This window comes from Empidonax traillii, unplaced genomic scaffold (assembly GCF_003031625.1).
Source record: "Empidonax traillii isolate 1590-97213 ecotype Southwest subspecies unplaced genomic scaffold, ASM303162v1 scaffold919:size245653, whole genome shotgun sequence".
Lineage (NCBI taxonomy): Eukaryota > Metazoa > Chordata > Aves > Passeriformes > Tyrannidae > Empidonax > Empidonax traillii.
This window is the reverse complement of record NW_020956112.1, coordinates 57,789-76,740: the sequence shown is the minus strand read 5'-3', so window position 1 is coordinate 76,740 and position 18,952 is coordinate 57,789. Positions and strand designations below refer to the sequence as shown.

At 36.3% G+C, this 18,952-nt stretch overlaps 1 protein-coding gene across 1 annotated transcript in view; it reads left to right on the top strand.

Moving 5' to 3' along the window:
- The window catches only part of NOL10 (nucleolar protein 10), a 49,045-nt gene extending 31,667 nt beyond the window's left edge, over window positions 1-17,378 (top strand). Inside the window, exons 14-21 of the mRNA XM_027902911.1 lie at window positions 4,924-5,050; window positions 6,107-6,186; window positions 6,362-6,460; window positions 7,102-7,191; window positions 8,900-9,073; window positions 9,453-9,700; window positions 14,609-14,711; window positions 17,048-17,378. Of these exons, the coding sequence (XP_027758712.1) occupies window positions 4,924-5,050; window positions 6,107-6,186; window positions 6,362-6,460; window positions 7,102-7,191; window positions 8,900-9,073; window positions 9,453-9,700; window positions 14,609-14,711; window positions 17,048-17,167 (1,041 nt within the window). The 3' untranslated portion in view covers window positions 17,168-17,378. The remainder of the gene's footprint in view (window positions 1-4,923; window positions 5,051-6,106; window positions 6,187-6,361; window positions 6,461-7,101; window positions 7,192-8,899; window positions 9,074-9,452; window positions 9,701-14,608; window positions 14,712-17,047) is intronic.
- Window positions 17,379-18,952: the final 1,574 nt, after the last annotated feature.

Here is an 18,952-nt window from a genome sequence, read left to right as displayed (position 1 = left end):
TTGCTACACTTCATATTCACATATACTGGAGTTGTTCAAAAGATCTTCACCCAGTCATTAATAATTTCACATAATACACTGTACCTAGAGCTCTACTGAAGGCCTTCACAATAGGCTATTTTTGTTGTAATTACCATTATTAAAATGTCGTGGCAGTCAATGATTTAATTAGTACATTATTGCTACCTGCTAATGGTCATAGTCTAACTTAAAATCTATAGAAGGTACCACAATTAACAGTTGGAAGATTTTGGAAAGAAGGTTTTACTTCTAAAATACAAAAGAGCAGTGATTTGATGTATTTTCATGTTTTTTTGTTACTAGCTGCATAACTATGGTATGAAATGATACAGTGTTAGACAGTTAATTTTTGTGAAACTGAAGTTTCTGTGAAAGTGTGTGTTGCTGTCTCATACAGCCATGGCAGATAATACTTCTACTTTCCAAACCTCTGTAACTGTTTGGTCCACATATATTAAGTTAGTCTTCTAGAGGGAATTCAGAAGACAGTCTAAACTATTCAAATTCTAGTGAATTATTTTCAAGTCTGATTAATGCTGTCTGTGAACATTTTGCATATTTTTGATTGCTAAAATACATGAGTGAAGATTGGAAGGGGGTTTGACTGTTTGAATCTTAATGTATTTTAACATCTTGTTTACTGCTGAAGAGTTTGTCACTGCCTTACATGAAATCTTCCAGGGACTTACTGTTTAACATCCTGAAAAATAGATTTTAGAACCTGTCTTTACTCTCCGAGAAGAAAAAAGCAATTGTTTGGTTCACTCCTGTAGAATTGGTTTCAGAAGCCTTCAAAAAGATACTTAACAATACTTGTCATTTAATTTAAATCTCTTGACATCTGACTGGAAGTTTCTACACATTGTGGGCTTCTTTTGAATTGTTGAGCATGTTTAATACTAGTTAGGATTAAGGCAGTTTTTCTATGGCTCTAAAAGCTCTGCTGAGCGGGCTGTCAGATTTGTAAGTGGCATTTTAGAGTGTACTAGTGCTGTCTGGCATTCCAGAGTGAAGATAAGGAACATCTGTCATAGACTGGGAATATAATACCTATCCTGTCCTAGAGTTCATTAATTTCAGGGGAATTACAGACCAATTGTCTGTATTACAGACAAGATGGTATTTTCTGCAAAAGTGCTCAGGAATTAGGCCTGGCCATAAGAACATTGCTGTACCATGTAAGATTTGTGGTGCTACAAGATTATAAGGTCAAACATCTTGTAGAATAGAATACAAAGAACTGTGATTTTTGAAATTGTTTTACAATATTTAAAAAAATATTTTTCTGTCAACACTTTTCCATTTTTGAACAGTTTGGCCTTGGACTTGTCTCTGCTAGTTGTACACTAGACTATTTGCCTTATTTTGTATTTTCTGTGTCTGAAGTTAAAAAATACTCCAATGTCTACTAGGAAAACTTAGACATTAGATAGCACAATACTAATAATTATGTAGTCCACATTTTTACTTCTTGTGGCTTAGAAAAGACAAAAGGCAGTGGTGAGGTTTGTGTTACTGGTGTCTTGTAGTGGTAAGTTTGTCCTCACTGTGGGGAGGAGGGGGCCAGCATGACCCAGCTGCCACTCTGTCTTGTGGTGTGGTGGTGGGACACTGGGGGATAACCATGCTTCAGTCACCTCATGGGTGCTGTTTCCAGTTGGTGAAGAAGGAAGGCACTGGGAGAGGAGCAGAGCACAGAGCATCCCACCCTCTCGCTGCTAGCAGGGCCCAGCCTGCAGGTGAGGCTACTCTGTTGTTAGGCAAAAATACTTTCAAAGCGGTCTTCTTGACTTTGAGCAGCAATTGGCAGAAATTGTCTCAAGAAGTGGTTATCCTACAGAAAAGAAAGCAATAATGAAGACAGCAAAAATACTGGTTTGATCATTGTTGGTGAGGTGTATTGGGTTTCTGTAGCCAGGTTTTGGTAACCAGAGGACTGCAGGGATGGCATCTGTGAGAAGCTTCCCCTGTGTCCGGCAGAGCCTATGCCAGTCAGCTCCAGGATGGACCTGCCTGGTAGATTTGTACCTTCCCAATCCAAATTGGCAAGTATATTGATTGACCTACCCAACCTCCACAGCTTCCTGGCTGTTCTGGTGGTTTTAGCAAGGACTGCACACCAGGCTGAGGTGGTGCCAGTGCTGAGTGACAGGAGTGCTGCGTGCCTGCTGTATGGAAACTCGTGAACTGGGGGAGGACAGGACAGTTTCACTTACCCCACCGTGTCCTTGGAGGCCCAGTGCAGACCAACCCCCTCGGTTGTTGCATTTGTACCTGGGCACAGGAATAATGGAGCCTGCCGTTTCAGAGTGCTCTTAGTATCCTGGGATGGCACATGGTTGGCAGTGGAGCATTACACTCTGGAGTTAATATGCAGTAGCAGTTACATTTTGCAAAGAATTACTGTTGCAAAAGAGGGATGTCTATTGTTTGTGATTTTGTCAATGTGGCTGGTATTGTTTGCTTTTTCTATTTTTAAATTTCGTCCTAAGCTTTAGAAAACTTCCATTTTAAAGAGCAAAGCAAAGCTCCTAAGGTGTCCTAGAATAAGTGGGCAAGTGGTTTCACTGGGGTGGGAAAGAGTGAAATAATGTAATCAAATATACAGACATCTCTGTAGGGTTTTCCTTTCTGTCGGTTTACATGTGAAATTTGAATAATAGTTAGACTTTCTATTTTTTCCTGGTATTCTGCCACTGCTTTTTTCCAGTAGTTATCTCATTTCCCCCACTTGGTTTTCTGTGATCTGTTCATCCAGCTTGCTCCACAGATTATAGTGAATAATTGGGTTTTTAGCTTTATATGTTTCATGGCACAGATTAGGTCCGATGAAAGGTTTTACTCTCAATACCAAGTTTTGGGTAGAGGAATACTTGAAACAGTGAGTGGAGCTAAGCTGAAGAGCAAATAAACTGTTTTCTCTCATTAGTGAGACCTTCTGCTTTAGTTACTTGTTTGAAGATTTCCACCAATCAGGATCCTGTTGGGGGATTACCCTGACTGGTTGCATTGGCCTGAGTTCTGATGAGTAATCTGTGCTTTGTAAAGCTTGAGCAGATGGTGTCATAGACGTGGAAGTGAAGAAAGGGTTTATTGGAGTGATAGAGGTCTTCACATGATGTGCCAGCAAGATGGAATGAAGGGTAACTTTGATGGGAATGGATATGAGTTGAGGATTCTCTGATCTCTAATAATCTTCAGCAGAGAAACTTGTAGTTAAATTTTATTACAAGAGAAGTCTTGTTTAGTTAGTAAGCAATTTGATTTTTTTTTTTTTTTAATAAGAAGGACAAATGGCTTCATCCAAAACAGAACTATAGGTAAACTTAAGAGAAGGTTGCTTCAACCCAGTCATGCTTTGATGGTCTGGTAATGAAGCACAAATAACTGATTTCTTGAGTGGCATGAAGCCATGTAAGAGATCTAGACTTCTTTATTACTAATATAAAAGGTTGGCATTTAAAAAAGTGGGTTTGAGGGAAATACAGAATTAAAATCTGGATGGAGATAAGATGGAGACAAAAACTTCTGTAATGTTGGGCAAGAAATCAATCTGAATGTTATGTATCATTTATTCCTGGAACAGACATGGGGATTTGGTTGATTAAGTAGATAGTGTTTCCTGTTAGTGACATCTTGGGTATTTCAGCAGAAGCTCTTAGTAATTGAAATGAAATATGCAGCACTGGAAAACAAAGTGCAGTTTTTCATTTGGCTTGTAATGGTTCTCAGCTAGGGCTGCAATCTTAGGAAGATAAATTATATTTAATACAGAGACAATGGTGGGTTAGAATAAAATATTATTGTCTAGAGTGTTACAGGCTAGAATGAGTAGAATGTTGTGGTCTAGAACACGATTTTACAGTTTTTGTGTGTAGTTGTCTTCAAGACTTTTGAATGAGTAGAAATATAGTTTTTAAGTGAACAGCATGATCTCATACAGTTACCACACAATCATGTTAAAAGAAACTGTATATGTTTTATATATATAAAATCCCTTCTAGTTGTTTCCATAATTTAATAGGATTTTAAAATGTTGTTGAATCACAACCACTCCTATGATCATGTTGGCTGCAGAGTTTTTAAGGTGAATTTTTAGCAAACAAATCAGAAACATCATTAAAAGTCCCACTACAGGAGTTAGTTGGTCACGTAATGTTCTGAAATATCCACTGATTGGATCTAGAGAGAAAAATCTAGTGTTGGATTTTTCCATTCAGCTAACTCACCTGCTAAAATAATAGTGCTGGAACAGTTGAGAGTGGCTGCATTTGTCGGGATAGAGAGGAATTTCAATCAGAACAGCAGGAGGGAAAAGTAAAGGGAACTGATTCCTTAACTCAGGAAATTGGAGGAAGTTTATGTGGAAAAATACATTGATAGTGCTACACAATATTCTGCAAATAAGTCCTTTGCCTCATGGTGGAAATATGCAAGTTTTTTCATTATTTCCCATTATCTGTTCATACAGTCTGGATTTATCCTTGAATAAAAATACATGTAATATCTCTATGGTGTTTTAATTAAAATAATTAGGGCAAAGTAGGATTTAACATGGTTGCATAGTAAACCTAACGACTTTAGGATCCAACAGCACTTAGCAGATTAGCTGCTATCTATTGCCATTAGTTTGTAATTTTATCTAAAATGTTTGGCTCTGAGCTTTGAATAAATTAAACTAGGACCACTTGAAACCTCTAGCCTGGTTGGTCTCAAATAACCTAAATTAAAGTAACACGTAATCTATAGTACTTATTAGTAATGTAAGCAATAGGTTTGTGTTCTCTAACTGCTGCTCTTAAGGTTTGCAGTGGGATTAATTTCAGCATAGTAGCTAAGAATGTAACTTTAGGCTTCTTCTGTAATAATACATGATGTTACAACTTTCCATAATATCCACAGGTTTTAGGACCTGCCCCAAAATGGTGCTCCTTCTTGGACAACTTGACTGAAGAATTGGAAGAGAATCCAGAGAGCACAGTTTATGATGACTACAAATTCGTTACCAGAAAAGACCTTGAAAATTTAGGTAAAACAGTTGAATATGCTCTTTAGCTGACTTCTTTATTCAGGTTTTGACCATTTACAAATGTAAATTTTGTAATTCTGATGTGATGTGTGAGCACTGTTAGAAATTCACTGGCAGTGGTTTCCTGTAGTCTTATTGGTTATTAATATTCCAGACCAATGGCTCTAAGTTTCTTGGTTCCTACCTGATGCAGTGTAAATACTTGTGTTTCTCAGCTTTTTATCCCAAGAAGGTGATTAATATTTGCTAATTTAATACATCTAGGAATTTGTGGTGTGTGCTTTCAGACACTACATAGAAGACATAGGAAGAGAAGTTGGTTTAGTTCTCAAAATATTTTTGAGGTGCTCAAATACAATGTTGGAACTCACAGCAAAATCTGCCAAAGACTATCCTATTTGAATGTAGTAATTTCCAGAAAGTACAAATCGTTCTGGGGCTAATAGAAACACATTTTCAAAGAATACAGAAAACTATATAGCAGAGAAGGTAAGCATGCTTCTCCCAAGGTAGTTAGTCCTTTTTCTGTCCATTACATGTTTTGATTGCGATGTTTTGCTCCAGTTAACTTAATTTACCTCTGACTATGAGAGTTGGGTTTGACCCAAGGCAAAGCTCTTTAATTAAAAACATCTCTGTATCACATTAAAAAAGGGATTGTCAAATTCTTACGGACTTTAGAAAAAATCCTCTGGAATTTTTCTTTGTAAACTCCTATGGAGCATACATAGTGTATATGGGCATTTTTTTAGCATGTATTGTGGCAAGAAATATGGATTTGGTTGCTCTGAAGAAGCTTAAATTTCTTTCTGACCAAAGTGTTTTTGTTGTTGTTTTTGGTTTGGGGGTTTTTGTGTGTGTGGGTGTGGTGTGTTTTTGTTTTTGGGGTTTTTTTGTGGTTTTACTTAGTCGTGATGCGATGAATGTGATTGATGGATGAATGTGTTGCATTGGCAGTGCTTGTTGTCTTGAATCAGGCAAGTGAGGTGGCTAGCTTGGAATAAAAGTTCTTTATATATGAAAGCTCTTTAAAATGCTGTGGAACCTTTTTCCCAGGCCTTGCTCATCTCATTGGATCCACATTGCTCAGAGCATATATGCATGGCTTTTTCATGGACATAAGACTTTATCACAAGGTAAATAATGTTGATTCTTACCACTTTTTATTCTAAACAATAAAATATGTGTGGTGGGGTTTGCTTTTTATATTTTGTGGTTTTTGTTTTGGTTGGGTGCTTTTTTCCCTACAAATAACAGACTGTGTCCTGTACTAATGGTATTTTGTTTTTACTTTCTCCTGCATATTCAAAGGCAAAAATGATGGCCAATCCCTTTGCCTATGAAGAATACAGAAGAGAGAAAATAAGGCAGAAGATAGAAGAAACACGTGCACAGAGAGTTCAGCTAAAGGTAAATCCTATAAACAATTCGTATACTTTTGGGAAAACTACTCATAAAGAGTAATATATTCCTAAGTGTGTCTTAGAGATGTAATGACTTAGGATTTGGTTCTGTTTGTCATTAGTGACACAAAGTAATTTATAGAATTTCTTGAATAGAACCATAAAATTCCCATGTCTGTGATTCCAAAAGATTGATACCAAACTGTAAAGAGCAGCTCTTATCACATTTACCACTTGAGCAGTTAACCCACTAGTACAACTTGCAGTTTCTACTTCTGTGATTATACAGAATGACTTAAGCCATTAACACATGATACTCTGGAAAGAGATATATGAAAATTTTGCTGTGTTTGTAACTGGTGGCTTTCTAGATGGGATTTGGTCAGCAAACGAAGAGAAAGAGTTGCTATTAAAGTACTAAAGCTGATGCATTTCAAGTTAAAAATTATACAGAAATCCTGTTTAAATCTTCTCTGAGTGCTGTTGCTTTACAAGTATCTAGAAATATTTGAAACTAGTCAAGGAGCTTTTCAGCAAGAGTTGTAAGAATGAATAAGAATTCTCTCTTCACCACACATATGAGTGTAAAGCATGTAGGTTACATGTGTAAAAGACTGATTTATTGATTAATTGCTTTCTTCTTTTTAGAAACTTCCAAAAGTCAATAAAGAACTTGCACTCAAACTGATTGAAGAAGAAGGAGAAGAGCAACAGATTACTAGGAAAAGGAAACAGAAGGTGAGCTCTTGCTTTGGAGACTTCTCTAACCTAGAGCACGGAAATAGCAATGCTAATAGGTTTGATTTGTTCTTCTTGTTGTTTGGCCAAACAGATTAAAAATTAAAAATTCCATTGTTTTTGTTTCTCAGAAATAATTTGTTCTGGTAGGTGGCTTTAAGGTGGACTTCACTGTAGCTGCAGCACAAAAAGACCGTATAATAACTTAAATCTGAAATTGATGAAATACTCACTGTGAAGGTTTCATAGGACTCCAGAAGCTGCTTAATGCAGAGTCAATACCAAGGCTGTTCAAACAAGACCTGTTGTTTGCATTTGTTGGTATTCTGGTGTGATCACAACAGGATTGATGTTATCTATGAAACTAAAGACACAATTGCCTTTATTTGTGTATACAGTTAACTGTATTAGCCAAAATGGTTTGCTCTTATGCAATAGCACTTCTTCCTGATGTTAAAAATAATCCATTTCTATCTTAAGAGAAGTTTAGTGGAAGAAAAGGGTTAACGTTTAATCCCTAATGGGAGGGCAGGCTTTTTATAGGTAGCACTTCATAGGTGCTCATTCTCACAGGATTGTAGCATTCATGAAAGGCGGGCATGAGTGCATGTGGCATCTAATGAAATCTTGTGTGTTAGGGTTAGTAAGAAGCATGACCTACCAGAAAAGTAGGTGGTAGTGAGGCGTAAATGCAGACTTAAAAAAATGTAACAATGAAAATGACAGTTCAATAACTGGGGGCTGATTTGTCTTGGAGTACATAGAGGTTGTGTTATTAAGTGGGCTAAAAAGTGTATACATAAAAATGCGTGTCCTGATTATTTTCCTGAAATGGCATTAGAGTTTTAGCAACAAGCAAATTTTTTTTAGGCTTTGGGATTTAATTTTTGACTGTGTGACTGAAAGTCACACATGTGCACCAGTTTTGTGTTTGAAATTTACACTTGTTGTTCTTAGTCTCACCCTCCCCTTTCTGAAGCAACACTGAAAATTTAATGCTGAGGGGAGATTAATATGCTGATATAAATTTGACAGTGTTAAAAGATCAGCTTTTTATAATAAAAAACTTTGAATGGAGTGATTTTTAAATGACAGCAATTGGTGTTCATGTAAGCTGAACTTGTAGCTTGAATTATTCCTAATTCCCCAACAGCAAAATATTCATTGAGTTCATTTGACTTTGACATGAATAAAACTGTCTTCTCTATTCTGTATGTGAAGGTAGTGAAGAAAAAGTGTTATAATATATATAGAAACACTTCCTCTTATGTATTTACAGTAAAACAATAGTACCATTGCATAAAGACATTTACCCTGATAATTTGTTTTACATGTTGTAGAACCACCCCTGTCAGGCAACATGTTTGCCTTGGAGGTACTGCTGATTAGTCAATAGATAACAACATGTCTCCAGACTAACTGGCTGAATGTATGAGAAATGTTAATTCAAAAATATTAGTAATTGTGTATTTAAATGTCTGTGCATTTAAAAAGTGCATTAAAAAAGTCTTGCTTACAGGTAGCTTAGAATGATCTTTGTAAAAGTACAATAAGCATATGTCTTGATTTTTATTTGACCTGGAAGGATAAAGCAACTGGCATTTCATATGCTCATTTTGAATTTTGTTTAATTAAAAGAAGTGTTACTTATTTTATTAATGTCATCTTCAGAATTGTCCAACTTGCTTATGCTTTGCCTCTTTTCCAGAATCTGCCCAGCCTTCTCAAAGATGATCGTTTTAAGGTCATGTTTGAGAATCCAGATTTCCAGGTGGATGAGCAGAGTGAAGAATTTAGGCTACTTAACCCACTTGTTTCTAAAATAAGTGAGAAAAGAAAGAGGAAGCTAAAGATCTTAGAGGAACTGGAAGCAAAAGGAGAGGTAAAATATTTTCTATTTGGCTTAAGAAAACGCCATAGACTTTTTTTTTTCCTTTGTTTCAAGCATTCAGACTTTTCACCCTGGAAAGATTGAGGCATGCAAGAATGTCTTATCAGCTACAGTAATTAAGTGTAATTTATAATTCTAATCTAGTTTTTACATGTGAACAATATTGTGTCTGCATGAATATATATTTGAAAAGCATAAAATATGTAGATAGTAACAACTTCATAGTGTATTTTCAGCTTCATTTGCTATTACTGCTTTCAGTTCTCTTCAGCTGTATCTATGTAAAAGCTGTCACCTACTCTAATTGCAGGAATGGTTTAAAAGGAAAATTAGTTGATGATCTCTTCTTTTATACTATTTTTGTCTGCAGGAAGAGGAGGAAGAACCAGAAGGAAAAGCAAGTGATGCAGAAAGTTCTGAGAGTTCAGATGATGAAAAAGGCTGGGTTGAAGAGGTCAGGAAACAGCGCAAGCTTTTACGCCAAGAGGAAAAACTAAAGCGGCGGGAAAGGTCCAAGGAGGATCAGCAAACATTACTGAAACCTCAGTTTTTTGAGATTAAAGAAGGAGAGGAATTCAGAAGCTTCAAAGACTCTGCCAAAAAACAAAAATTAATGAAGTAAGACTAATGTTCTTATTTTAATAACTGTGGGTGGACAATTTTTAAGTATTTCTCTACCGTGCAGGCCAGTGATGTCTTGGCCTGGAAGCACTTACTAGTAAAACCACATCTGGCAATTCAGGGATATAACCTCAAGTGACGTAGTTGTTGAAAGCTTTGTTTTGTAGTTAAACAAGTATACTGTTTAAAGTAGGGCAGAGAGGCAACACAGATGAGATGAATAAGAGGTTAATATTTTGAGTCAGATTGGGGGATCCATTATTCAGTGTTGTGAAGTGCTGCTTTCAGGGTTACAATGCTGATGTCTTGTGAGACTGGTTATGTTTCTCCACCAGTGTCCATATGAGGTTGACAGTCTGGATATTTTTTATCTGACCCTCTAAAATGGTGTAGAATGCTGCATGAATAGTCACTGTTTTAGAGGGTAGGATCAAGGTGGTAAAAGAAAAATTGTTTTGTCTAGGAATTTTTATGGCATCCAGAAGTTTTCAGAATCTATGCTGTCCAATACAAAATATCAGACTAGGAGGGGGTTTGTTTAACACTTTTTGTTTGCTTCTTGGTTGGTTTTTTTATGCCTTAAATTGACGATCAGCTGAAGTAATGGATATGGTATAAAGAGCATGTCAAACTAAAGAAGGAGCACGTCAGACTAAAGGACTTGGCTTTGAGGTGCTCAGTGCCTGCAAATCTCATTCATTTGCTTTTTTCAGAGGTGGGTTGAGCCCTTCAGAAGATGAGATTTGATAGCCTTTTATTGTTTGAAGCACAGCCCCTAATATTAAAACCTTTCAAGACTGTAGGTAGCTTCAGAGTTCTTGCAGCACAGTGGATGCAGAGCAGGATTTTGACTAATGTTGGAAGTAGGTTGTGCTGGATGGATCTCATAGTAATCATATTCTTTTGTATGTAGAATGAAACGATACAGCCAAAGAAAAGAAACATATATTTTATTGACTATATCCACTTACACTGGACTCTATCTTTCTTAGATTTTTCCATTAACTTTCTTCTGATTATTTTGCTTTTTTAATTTGTTCCATAAGATAAAGCATCTTTTTAATTTTGTCAGTTTTTCTCCTTTGTCATGAGAAAATCATCTCTGGACATTCTGACAAAATATTATAGGTTAAGAATATTTTTTTACATTGTATTTAGGTTTACAGTTATGTTAGCTGTAACTTGGAATAAGCCTGAAACGGGGTCAAATGACACTGTTCTCAGTGGCATTGAAACACTTCATTAAAAGGCTGTGTGGCTGCAGCCTACTCACATACTGTTCTTTTGCACAGATTTAGCTGCTGAGGTCTAAAGAAGATTCTCAGGGACACTGACTGACTTTAAAGCACTAAAATTGCATTTTGTTCAAAACATACAAGGCTTAAATGTGAACAGGGGTGTAGAAAGTTAAGTAAATAAGCCAAGACAGGTGTAAGGAAGAGAAACATTCAGAAAAAATTGGTACAGTGTGACACAGGACAAAGTAAATTCTTTCATCTGGTTTTAAGGGAGAAAGGTCATTGCTTCAGCCCAAGGAAAACGAAAACAAATACTATAGGCCAGTCCGGTAGATGAAGGAGTATCATTGGTAACATAAACCATCAAAAGACTTTTAAAAGACTGCTTTTAAAGAAAAGAGAATGTGTCTTTAGATTTGCTTCTAATGGATACCCTCTGTGTGGTAGGTGTACAGATGGGATATAATGTAAAATGTTAGAAAATGGAGAAGAATTTGAGGACAGGAGAGGATGACCAAAAAAAAAATGGATGGGGTAGCATCACATCCTTTGTTTTCTGAGTTGCTGTCATTGAATTGTCTTACATTATTTTTTTTTAATCTTTGTCTAAGCAATTAGCTCCACATTCACGGATCCCCTTGGTGCTCATCGAAGCATTATTCTTAGTATGGAGTTGGGTATTCCTCAAATTCATAGAAGAAACTTAAAAATTAGCATCTGGTATCTATTTCATATAACATATAACTGATACAATACTGTAATCATAATGATTTACCATATGTTACGAGCTAACTTGTTTGGTTAATAAGCATTTTTACATATTAGAGTTTTACGAAGAAAATATATATATATTTTCTGCTGGCCTTATTCAGTGATAAGTAGTCAGCATAAAAGTAATTCAAGTAACATACTGAAAACTGGAAAGACTGTAGTGGCATGTACCATCTGGTGAGGCTGGCATGTTTGTCTTTGATTTGATATATCCAGGTTATGGAATGACGGTCTGTGACCAGTATAATTAAGTACCTTAATACCCTCACTATGCATTTAATGGCTAGGTGTTCTTTTTTTCTCTAATCGTATAATGTTCTACCTGAGGAAACAGTTTATGACTTATATAAAACTGGGTGTTTCTTTTGACATGTTCCTGACTCAGCACGGCTCCAAGCCCAACTTCTAAAGCAGTGGTGCATACTATAAATTTCTTCTTAGACCAACAGTCTACGCAGTTCTCCATGCAGGAAATCTGCAAAATTTACTCGTGGTTGTAAAAAACGCCTTGTCTCAAATCTGTCTGCATTTAATTTCCCCCTTTTGCCCTTAGACAAGAAAGACTGCAAATAATCTGCTTACAGCATAAGTTCCTTACCTGATGACTTATAAGGAATCCATGAAAGGAGAGGATTTTTATCAGTGTGCTAAGAGCTCTTTTGATTTACTTGCTGTCTCTTTAAAGAGTACAATACTGAAGTTAGAGCATATCAGAATTAAAAATTACAGTAGTCATATTTTATAAAAAGTATGACAGTCCATGTATGTGTCTTCAGATGTGGCCAAGAAAGCCAACAAAAGGATAGTTGACATTGTAGGTATTGCTGAAGTAAAACAGCAGGAAAAGTCCTGAAAAACTCTTCTCATAATAAAGACAAAAAAAGAAGTGCATTGGTAATTTTTTATTGTTTGTGTTTTACAGTAGAGCAGGGGAATTTGTTTATAATAGCACTGTAAACGTATCCCTTAAGTTAATTTGTTGAGGAAGATGTTGGACTTGTTGATCTCGGAGATCTCTTCCAACCCAGTTAATTCTATGATTCTTTGATTCTATGTGAAAAAAAAAAAACAAAACAAACAACCCAGCTGTTGTGTTTGTGTATCAGTGTGTGCAATTCACTATCACTTGAGGTCTGCACAATTTCAGATTAATAGACCTGTGTCTATACCTGTATATAAATATACCTGTATTTATGCAGTAAAACTGCAACCCCACAGCATTTTGCTGGTATCTCCTCATTTTAATTTTTCTCCTGACTGAAGCAGTATCTAGGCAGTCACGCTAAATAATTGCTGGGTAGTAGCCATATTTCTCCAGTTTATTTTCAAAGGCGAGAAAAATGGGACTTCACTTGAACATAGAAATCCCAGCATAGTGTTGGTGACTGATCTTCTGCCACAGTTAGCTCTAAGGCTTAGCTTGTCTTTCCGATTCACACAGATGGAACAAGATTTTGCATGTACTCAATGAAAAATATAGTACAAAAAAAAAAATCAAAGTACCTAGTCATGAGAAATAAAGTAATTCTTGACAGTAATTTTTCATGGTTAATCTGAAAAGTCTTTGTTACATAAAATGGCTCATTAACCAAAATTCAGTGGACTTCAGAGACTTCATGCATCAGCCACAGTCCATGAGTCCTTCATCCACAGTAAATGCCATTGACTTTGGTGGCTGCTAATCGTCTGTGTTTTTATGATGACTTATTTCCCGCTTTCAAACTTTTACAAAAAATGTCTCCTAGGCCTCCTCAGAAAGTGCTAGTGAGGCGCTAATAGTGTCTCAAATTGCAGAATCAAATTTTGTTTACAGTTAGAATATTTTCTAAGCACATGTAGAGTGAGTTTGATCCTGTAAGCCATATTATATGTTAAGATTTTTGGACTCACAGGTGCCTTTAGGGAGGCTGGCTGAAGCCAGCACCATCCCTGCCTGCCCGCCTCACCCGAGCTGTGTGGGAACAAGGAGTATTTCCACTCCTCAGTTGTTCCAGGTTACAAACCAACTTAACTGAAGTCAGTAATCATGATATTGAATATCAGCTTGCAGCTTGGAGCAACTGGGGCTTCATGTCTCTTGCCTTTGTAGGGACTTTAGCTTCCAGTGGAGAAGAGCTGAAAACAGTATCAGTTTCAGCCACAACAGCTGCCTCCACAGAAATGCTGGACTGGGGTGCCTGAGTGAGAGGCTCTTTGACAGCTTGCTTACAGAAACTCAGTGATAACCACTATGCTTGAAGTCATGTGCTCCTGTGGAGCTCCTCTCTGGGGCCAGGGTCTGTCTTATTTATCACATTCACTTATTTATATTTTTCTTTTGTTCAGAAAGACTGTTGTGGGCATAGTGTCCCAACAGTCATTTGTATTTGGATTAAGTAGTTTGTCTCTATCAGTGAAGTGATTCATTTTGTGATGAGTTTATTCTGATTTGTAGTCAAGATTATTTCCTTTCCTCAAAAGTATTTACAATTCAGAAATTATGAGATTTTAAGAAAATTTTATATATCTAGCCTTACTCTTTTTATTTGTGTACGTATCTATTACCAGAGTTTAGTATCCCCAACTTTCTCTGACATTTCGTAGAAAACTATGGCAATAGAAGGATGTAGTTTCTTTCTCAATGAGAGTTGTGGTGCTTTTTTAGCAGCAACATGAAAAAATGAAATGAAAAGCAAAAACAATGACATTTACATAAATTTTAAAAGTGTTTCTACAGAAAGCACTATCTGGAAGGAATTACTTGATTTTGTCTTTTCTATTTCCTGAATGTTTATTTTATTAGAGTTATGACATTTTAGTTTCAGAGAAATTGAGATTAGTTTTGGCTACATTATCAACCTTTATTATAGTAAAAAGATGGCAAATACAGGGACTAAACGTTCATTTTTCTCTGCAGGAAAACCCTTGAAGATCGTTTAAAGCTTGAAGAAAAACTTGGCACACTGAATGTGTCTGATACCACAGTAGGCAGCAAACAGGCAACATTCAAATTAAAGAAGGTGAGCTATATATATACATAATTTTAAAGATAATGCACAAATAACTTTAGTTTTTGCATGAAAGAACAGGAACTTCAAAACCGTCAAGCAAATGTCCCTCTTCATTTCTTTATAAGCTGCCAACTCTCCAGGTTCTTGCCAAGAGAACGAAAGCCTCCGGTAGTACTCTGTGTGTTTATCCCTTATAACGCAAGCAACACTCATAAAATCTTATGTTCCGGTGGAAAATAATGGCTTGCGTCTTTTAGCAGTTCATTTGCAGACACAACAGTAGAAGCTTTTGACCTTGCCTGACTTCTGTGCCAGGACTGATCAGACCTTGGTTTGCAGGTCCAGGTGCAGGCAGGATGCTGTAGGTGACCAGCTTTCTGCTGCTTGAGGTGTTGCTTGGTCTCAGCATGACAAAAGCAGAGCTCCCAACTGCCTTTGTCGTTGAACTTGTGTAACACAGATCACAGGAGCGAGTCCTGGTCTTCTTCTAGTTGTCAATTCCCTTTGAAGCGTGTGGTTGACTGCTGCCTATCTAACTTTACAAAGGCTTTTGATTTCTCAGCCTAAAGATTTTTGTAGACTGCAGACAGGTTATTCCTTTATAGTGCACATGTGTGCATCTGCTACTACTGTGGAACACTTAGGGATTTTTTCCTAGAAAATTGCTTCAGAACAGAGGAAAGGATACATTATAAAATCTTAAGACCTATATATTAATATATTTGAGCTGACAAAAATTACTTCAGTTAAAAATGGTTTTCCTCAGGTAAGCCTTGTTGCTATAATACATTTTTCCTTATCAGTGGTCAAATATTCTTCTCACTGGTAGAGCTGCTGTCACAAGAATGGCTAAGTAGTTACTTGCTTGTCACATTGGTTATGCCTGAAGAAAAAAAAAGTCAGATTTATTGCCTGTTTCTACCTTACTTATTTTACTTGATTATTATCTGCTTGCAGATGTCCTTTTTCATCTGTTTTTGATTCTTGTGTTTCTAGAATTTAAAAAGAAGACAGACACAGCAGTGGTTCAGAATGCCATTTTTACTTGATTCCATCAGATAAGATATTGCTTTGAGGGTTTTTTTAATTATTGTGCTGCTAACATATGGATTTTTTTTTCTGACTGTTAACTGATACTGTTTTATTGAAGTATATACGTTGTACTTATTTGCATAAAATATTTTTAAATATCTGACTGAAAAAAAAAAGTAATGCATCTATTGTGGAGATATTTTCTCCTATCAATGGAACAACAAAGCAAAACTCACAAGTCTTCTCTCAAATAAGCAGACCCTGTCTATATATTCTGAAGTCACAAGGAATGGAGTGGGTAGAGCTAGGAAGAAGTCATGCTATGCAGTCTTTACACTCCTTTTCAGAGACTGAAGAGTTGTAACTGACAAACCAAAAAGGGATTTTGGTGTTACTTGAGTCATCAACTTCCACTTTGTGATGCCTTTTCCTTAAAAGGCAGATGAATTTATGAGTAGGTGGAAAGATATAGTCTGGGAGGGAATTGTTCTTTCCTAAGGTTGGTATCACTCAAACTTCTAGTCAGTGGAATTTGGACTGAACTTGGCTGCTGCAGGTGTGGTAAGTTATCAACCTCCCAAAAGCCTAGCAACCACTGATAGATCCAGTGATGAAATTTTTTGTCATTGATATTTCACAGTTTAGTTTTCAGGGGACTTGAATGTGGTTCCTACAGTGTGGCAGCTTATTTCTCAATTTCAGTGTGCTTTGTTATAGCAAATAGGTCTAACAAAATAGCAGAGTTTCTAAAATACCGAAGTACTTACACTACTAGGAAGGTATGGAAGACATTTAAAAAAAAAAAGCAAGCAAAAAACTCTAAATCAACCAGAAAGTTTCTGATGCAAATCAAGAACTCCTAAGTCAGAGCACATTTAAAAAAACCTGTATGCTTCAGCAAATGTAAGTAATTCTGCTGTCTTTTTGAAATAAATTCGTGCAAATATTGAACATGGAAATAGTAGTTAACCAAAGTAGATACTAAGTAGCCTCAATTTGGCATCTTCCTTCTTGAGGGAATTAAATATAAATTCTGGAGTGTATTGTTAAACATTATTTTTTATCTGAAATACATTACTTTATTCACTGGTTTTTGGTATCTTTGTGTTAAACATTTGCTCTGAAAAATGTGGAATGATAGCGCCTAGGGATACCCAGAACTACCAAGTGTGGTATGAGACAATATAGCATGGGGCAATTTATGGTGGTATTTCCGTGTTTTCCTAGTGGAATTCTGACCTGATATATTGATACCGGAACAATGAGGTGCAAGTTCACAAGAATCTGAGTCTATTTTTGTTTTAATATTCCAGTCAGAGCAGCAAAGGAAACAGCAGGAAGCTGAGAAACTACATCGACAAGAGAGGAAAACTCTCAGGCGTTCTGCGAGTCATCTCAAGAGCAAACGTGGACGAGGACGACTGTTTCTTTGAATTACTTCGTGCTATTTTTTTAAGGAACTTCTTTGCCTCATTTTTCATTTGAAAAAAAGGGCTTTTTCAATTTTGGACAGAGTACCAATGAATTTGTATTTTGATTCATTGATGAACACAAAACCAGAACTTTCTAAGCCCTGTGTTAATTATTGAAAAGTTCATGGGAGTAAAATTACTGACCAAAGGACACTATGAATATGGTCTAGTGTGAGCAACTGGTTATTGTGTAACCCTGGATGTTTACTATATAAGAATTTATGTATACAGTGAGGCTGCCTGTCTTTTATTTAACATAAGAGCTGAGGATTTTGATTTCTGAAACCTTTATTTTTGACTGCTTAGATAGAAGATCAAGGGTAAATTATTTTGTCTAAAATCTTATTTTTACAAGGGCTCAATAAATTTTTCTGGTTTTTAAAGGATGACACACAGTTCCATTTTTCAAAAACTGTTTTTGGGTTTTTGTTCTTGGGTTGCCCTAGCAGCAGGTGGTACAAATGGTTATCAAGAGGGCAATTGAGAATGTCTAAATTAGGTTCCTCTGAGTCACTCTATAAGGAAACCTCTCTTGCCACACCAGTGTACAAAGGGGAATCTAAGAAGGATAGTCCTGCTACCTTTACTGCCTTATGTTAAGCCTCATCCTAAGGATTCTGTAGTTCTTGGTAAGCCAGCCAAGTGGTATATGGTTCAAGTGGTATCTGTTCACACAAAAAGCACATTAAGGCCATGCCAGTATTTTCCCATTCTTCAAAAAAATAACGTAAAAAACTAGACCCTACTTTAAGGAAATGATTGATTCTTTTCTGTGCCATCTTTTGGATCCCCAAAAGAATGCTTGTTGTTAACCAGGATACGAAACCTTATTATTTTTTTTTATTTTGCAAACCCATAATTTATGTAAGTGCGTCACCACTTAAGCAAATAAGTGAATTTCTACCACTGATCCAGAAGGAGCCTTTTTATTGCTTTTTAAAAGCCTGTATAAATTGTCTTTTTGCTTAATCCAAAAAACTATGAACTTTGGATCCAGTAAGAGTGAGTGAATATCCCCATACCTTTAAGTCCCTTTTTAAGGGACTCAGAGATTCTGAAGTGTTTTGCTTTATAAACCAGAGAGATTGTTAATCTGATCAGGTCTCCTGGACAGAATTTACCGTAGAATCTTAGCAGTTATTTCAGTAAAAACCTTGGTTTCTCATAGCCTGATGCTTTTTTTGTTAGATGCTAGAACAACTAGTCACATGGTTAAATTTTATTTTCTTCTCCCTGATAAAATGTTACCTGCTTTAATTCCTTGCTTCTGTTTTTAATTGTATTGTTGCCTTTAGTTTAAAAATGCCTTTTGCACTTGATATTTTTATCTTTAAAAACATACATTGCAATCATCACCTCTGTCCTTTTTTTTCAACTAAAGGATGAGTCTCTCAATACCTATTTTTTTACCTCTAGCTGTCAAATTTCTGCATTGTCTATAAGCTTCTCATGCTTTTTATTTAGCACAAAACTACACAGTATTCCATTGTCAGTCTCACCCATGCTCTGAGTGCTATTATTACTTCTCCTGAGGCACTGAGAAAATGTGAAGCCAGTTGTGTTTGCTCTTTTTGGAGTCTTGCCTCTTGGCATTCAAGCCTTTGAAATCCAAATGCAGCGACAAGTTAAAGTTTGTACTAGTGCAACATCTTTCCCCTGGAGCATTTTATTATCTCTTAGAAATTACCTGTGTGCAATTCAGGTGTACTGAACATGGAAAGATTAATAGTGGAAACTTGGCTCCAC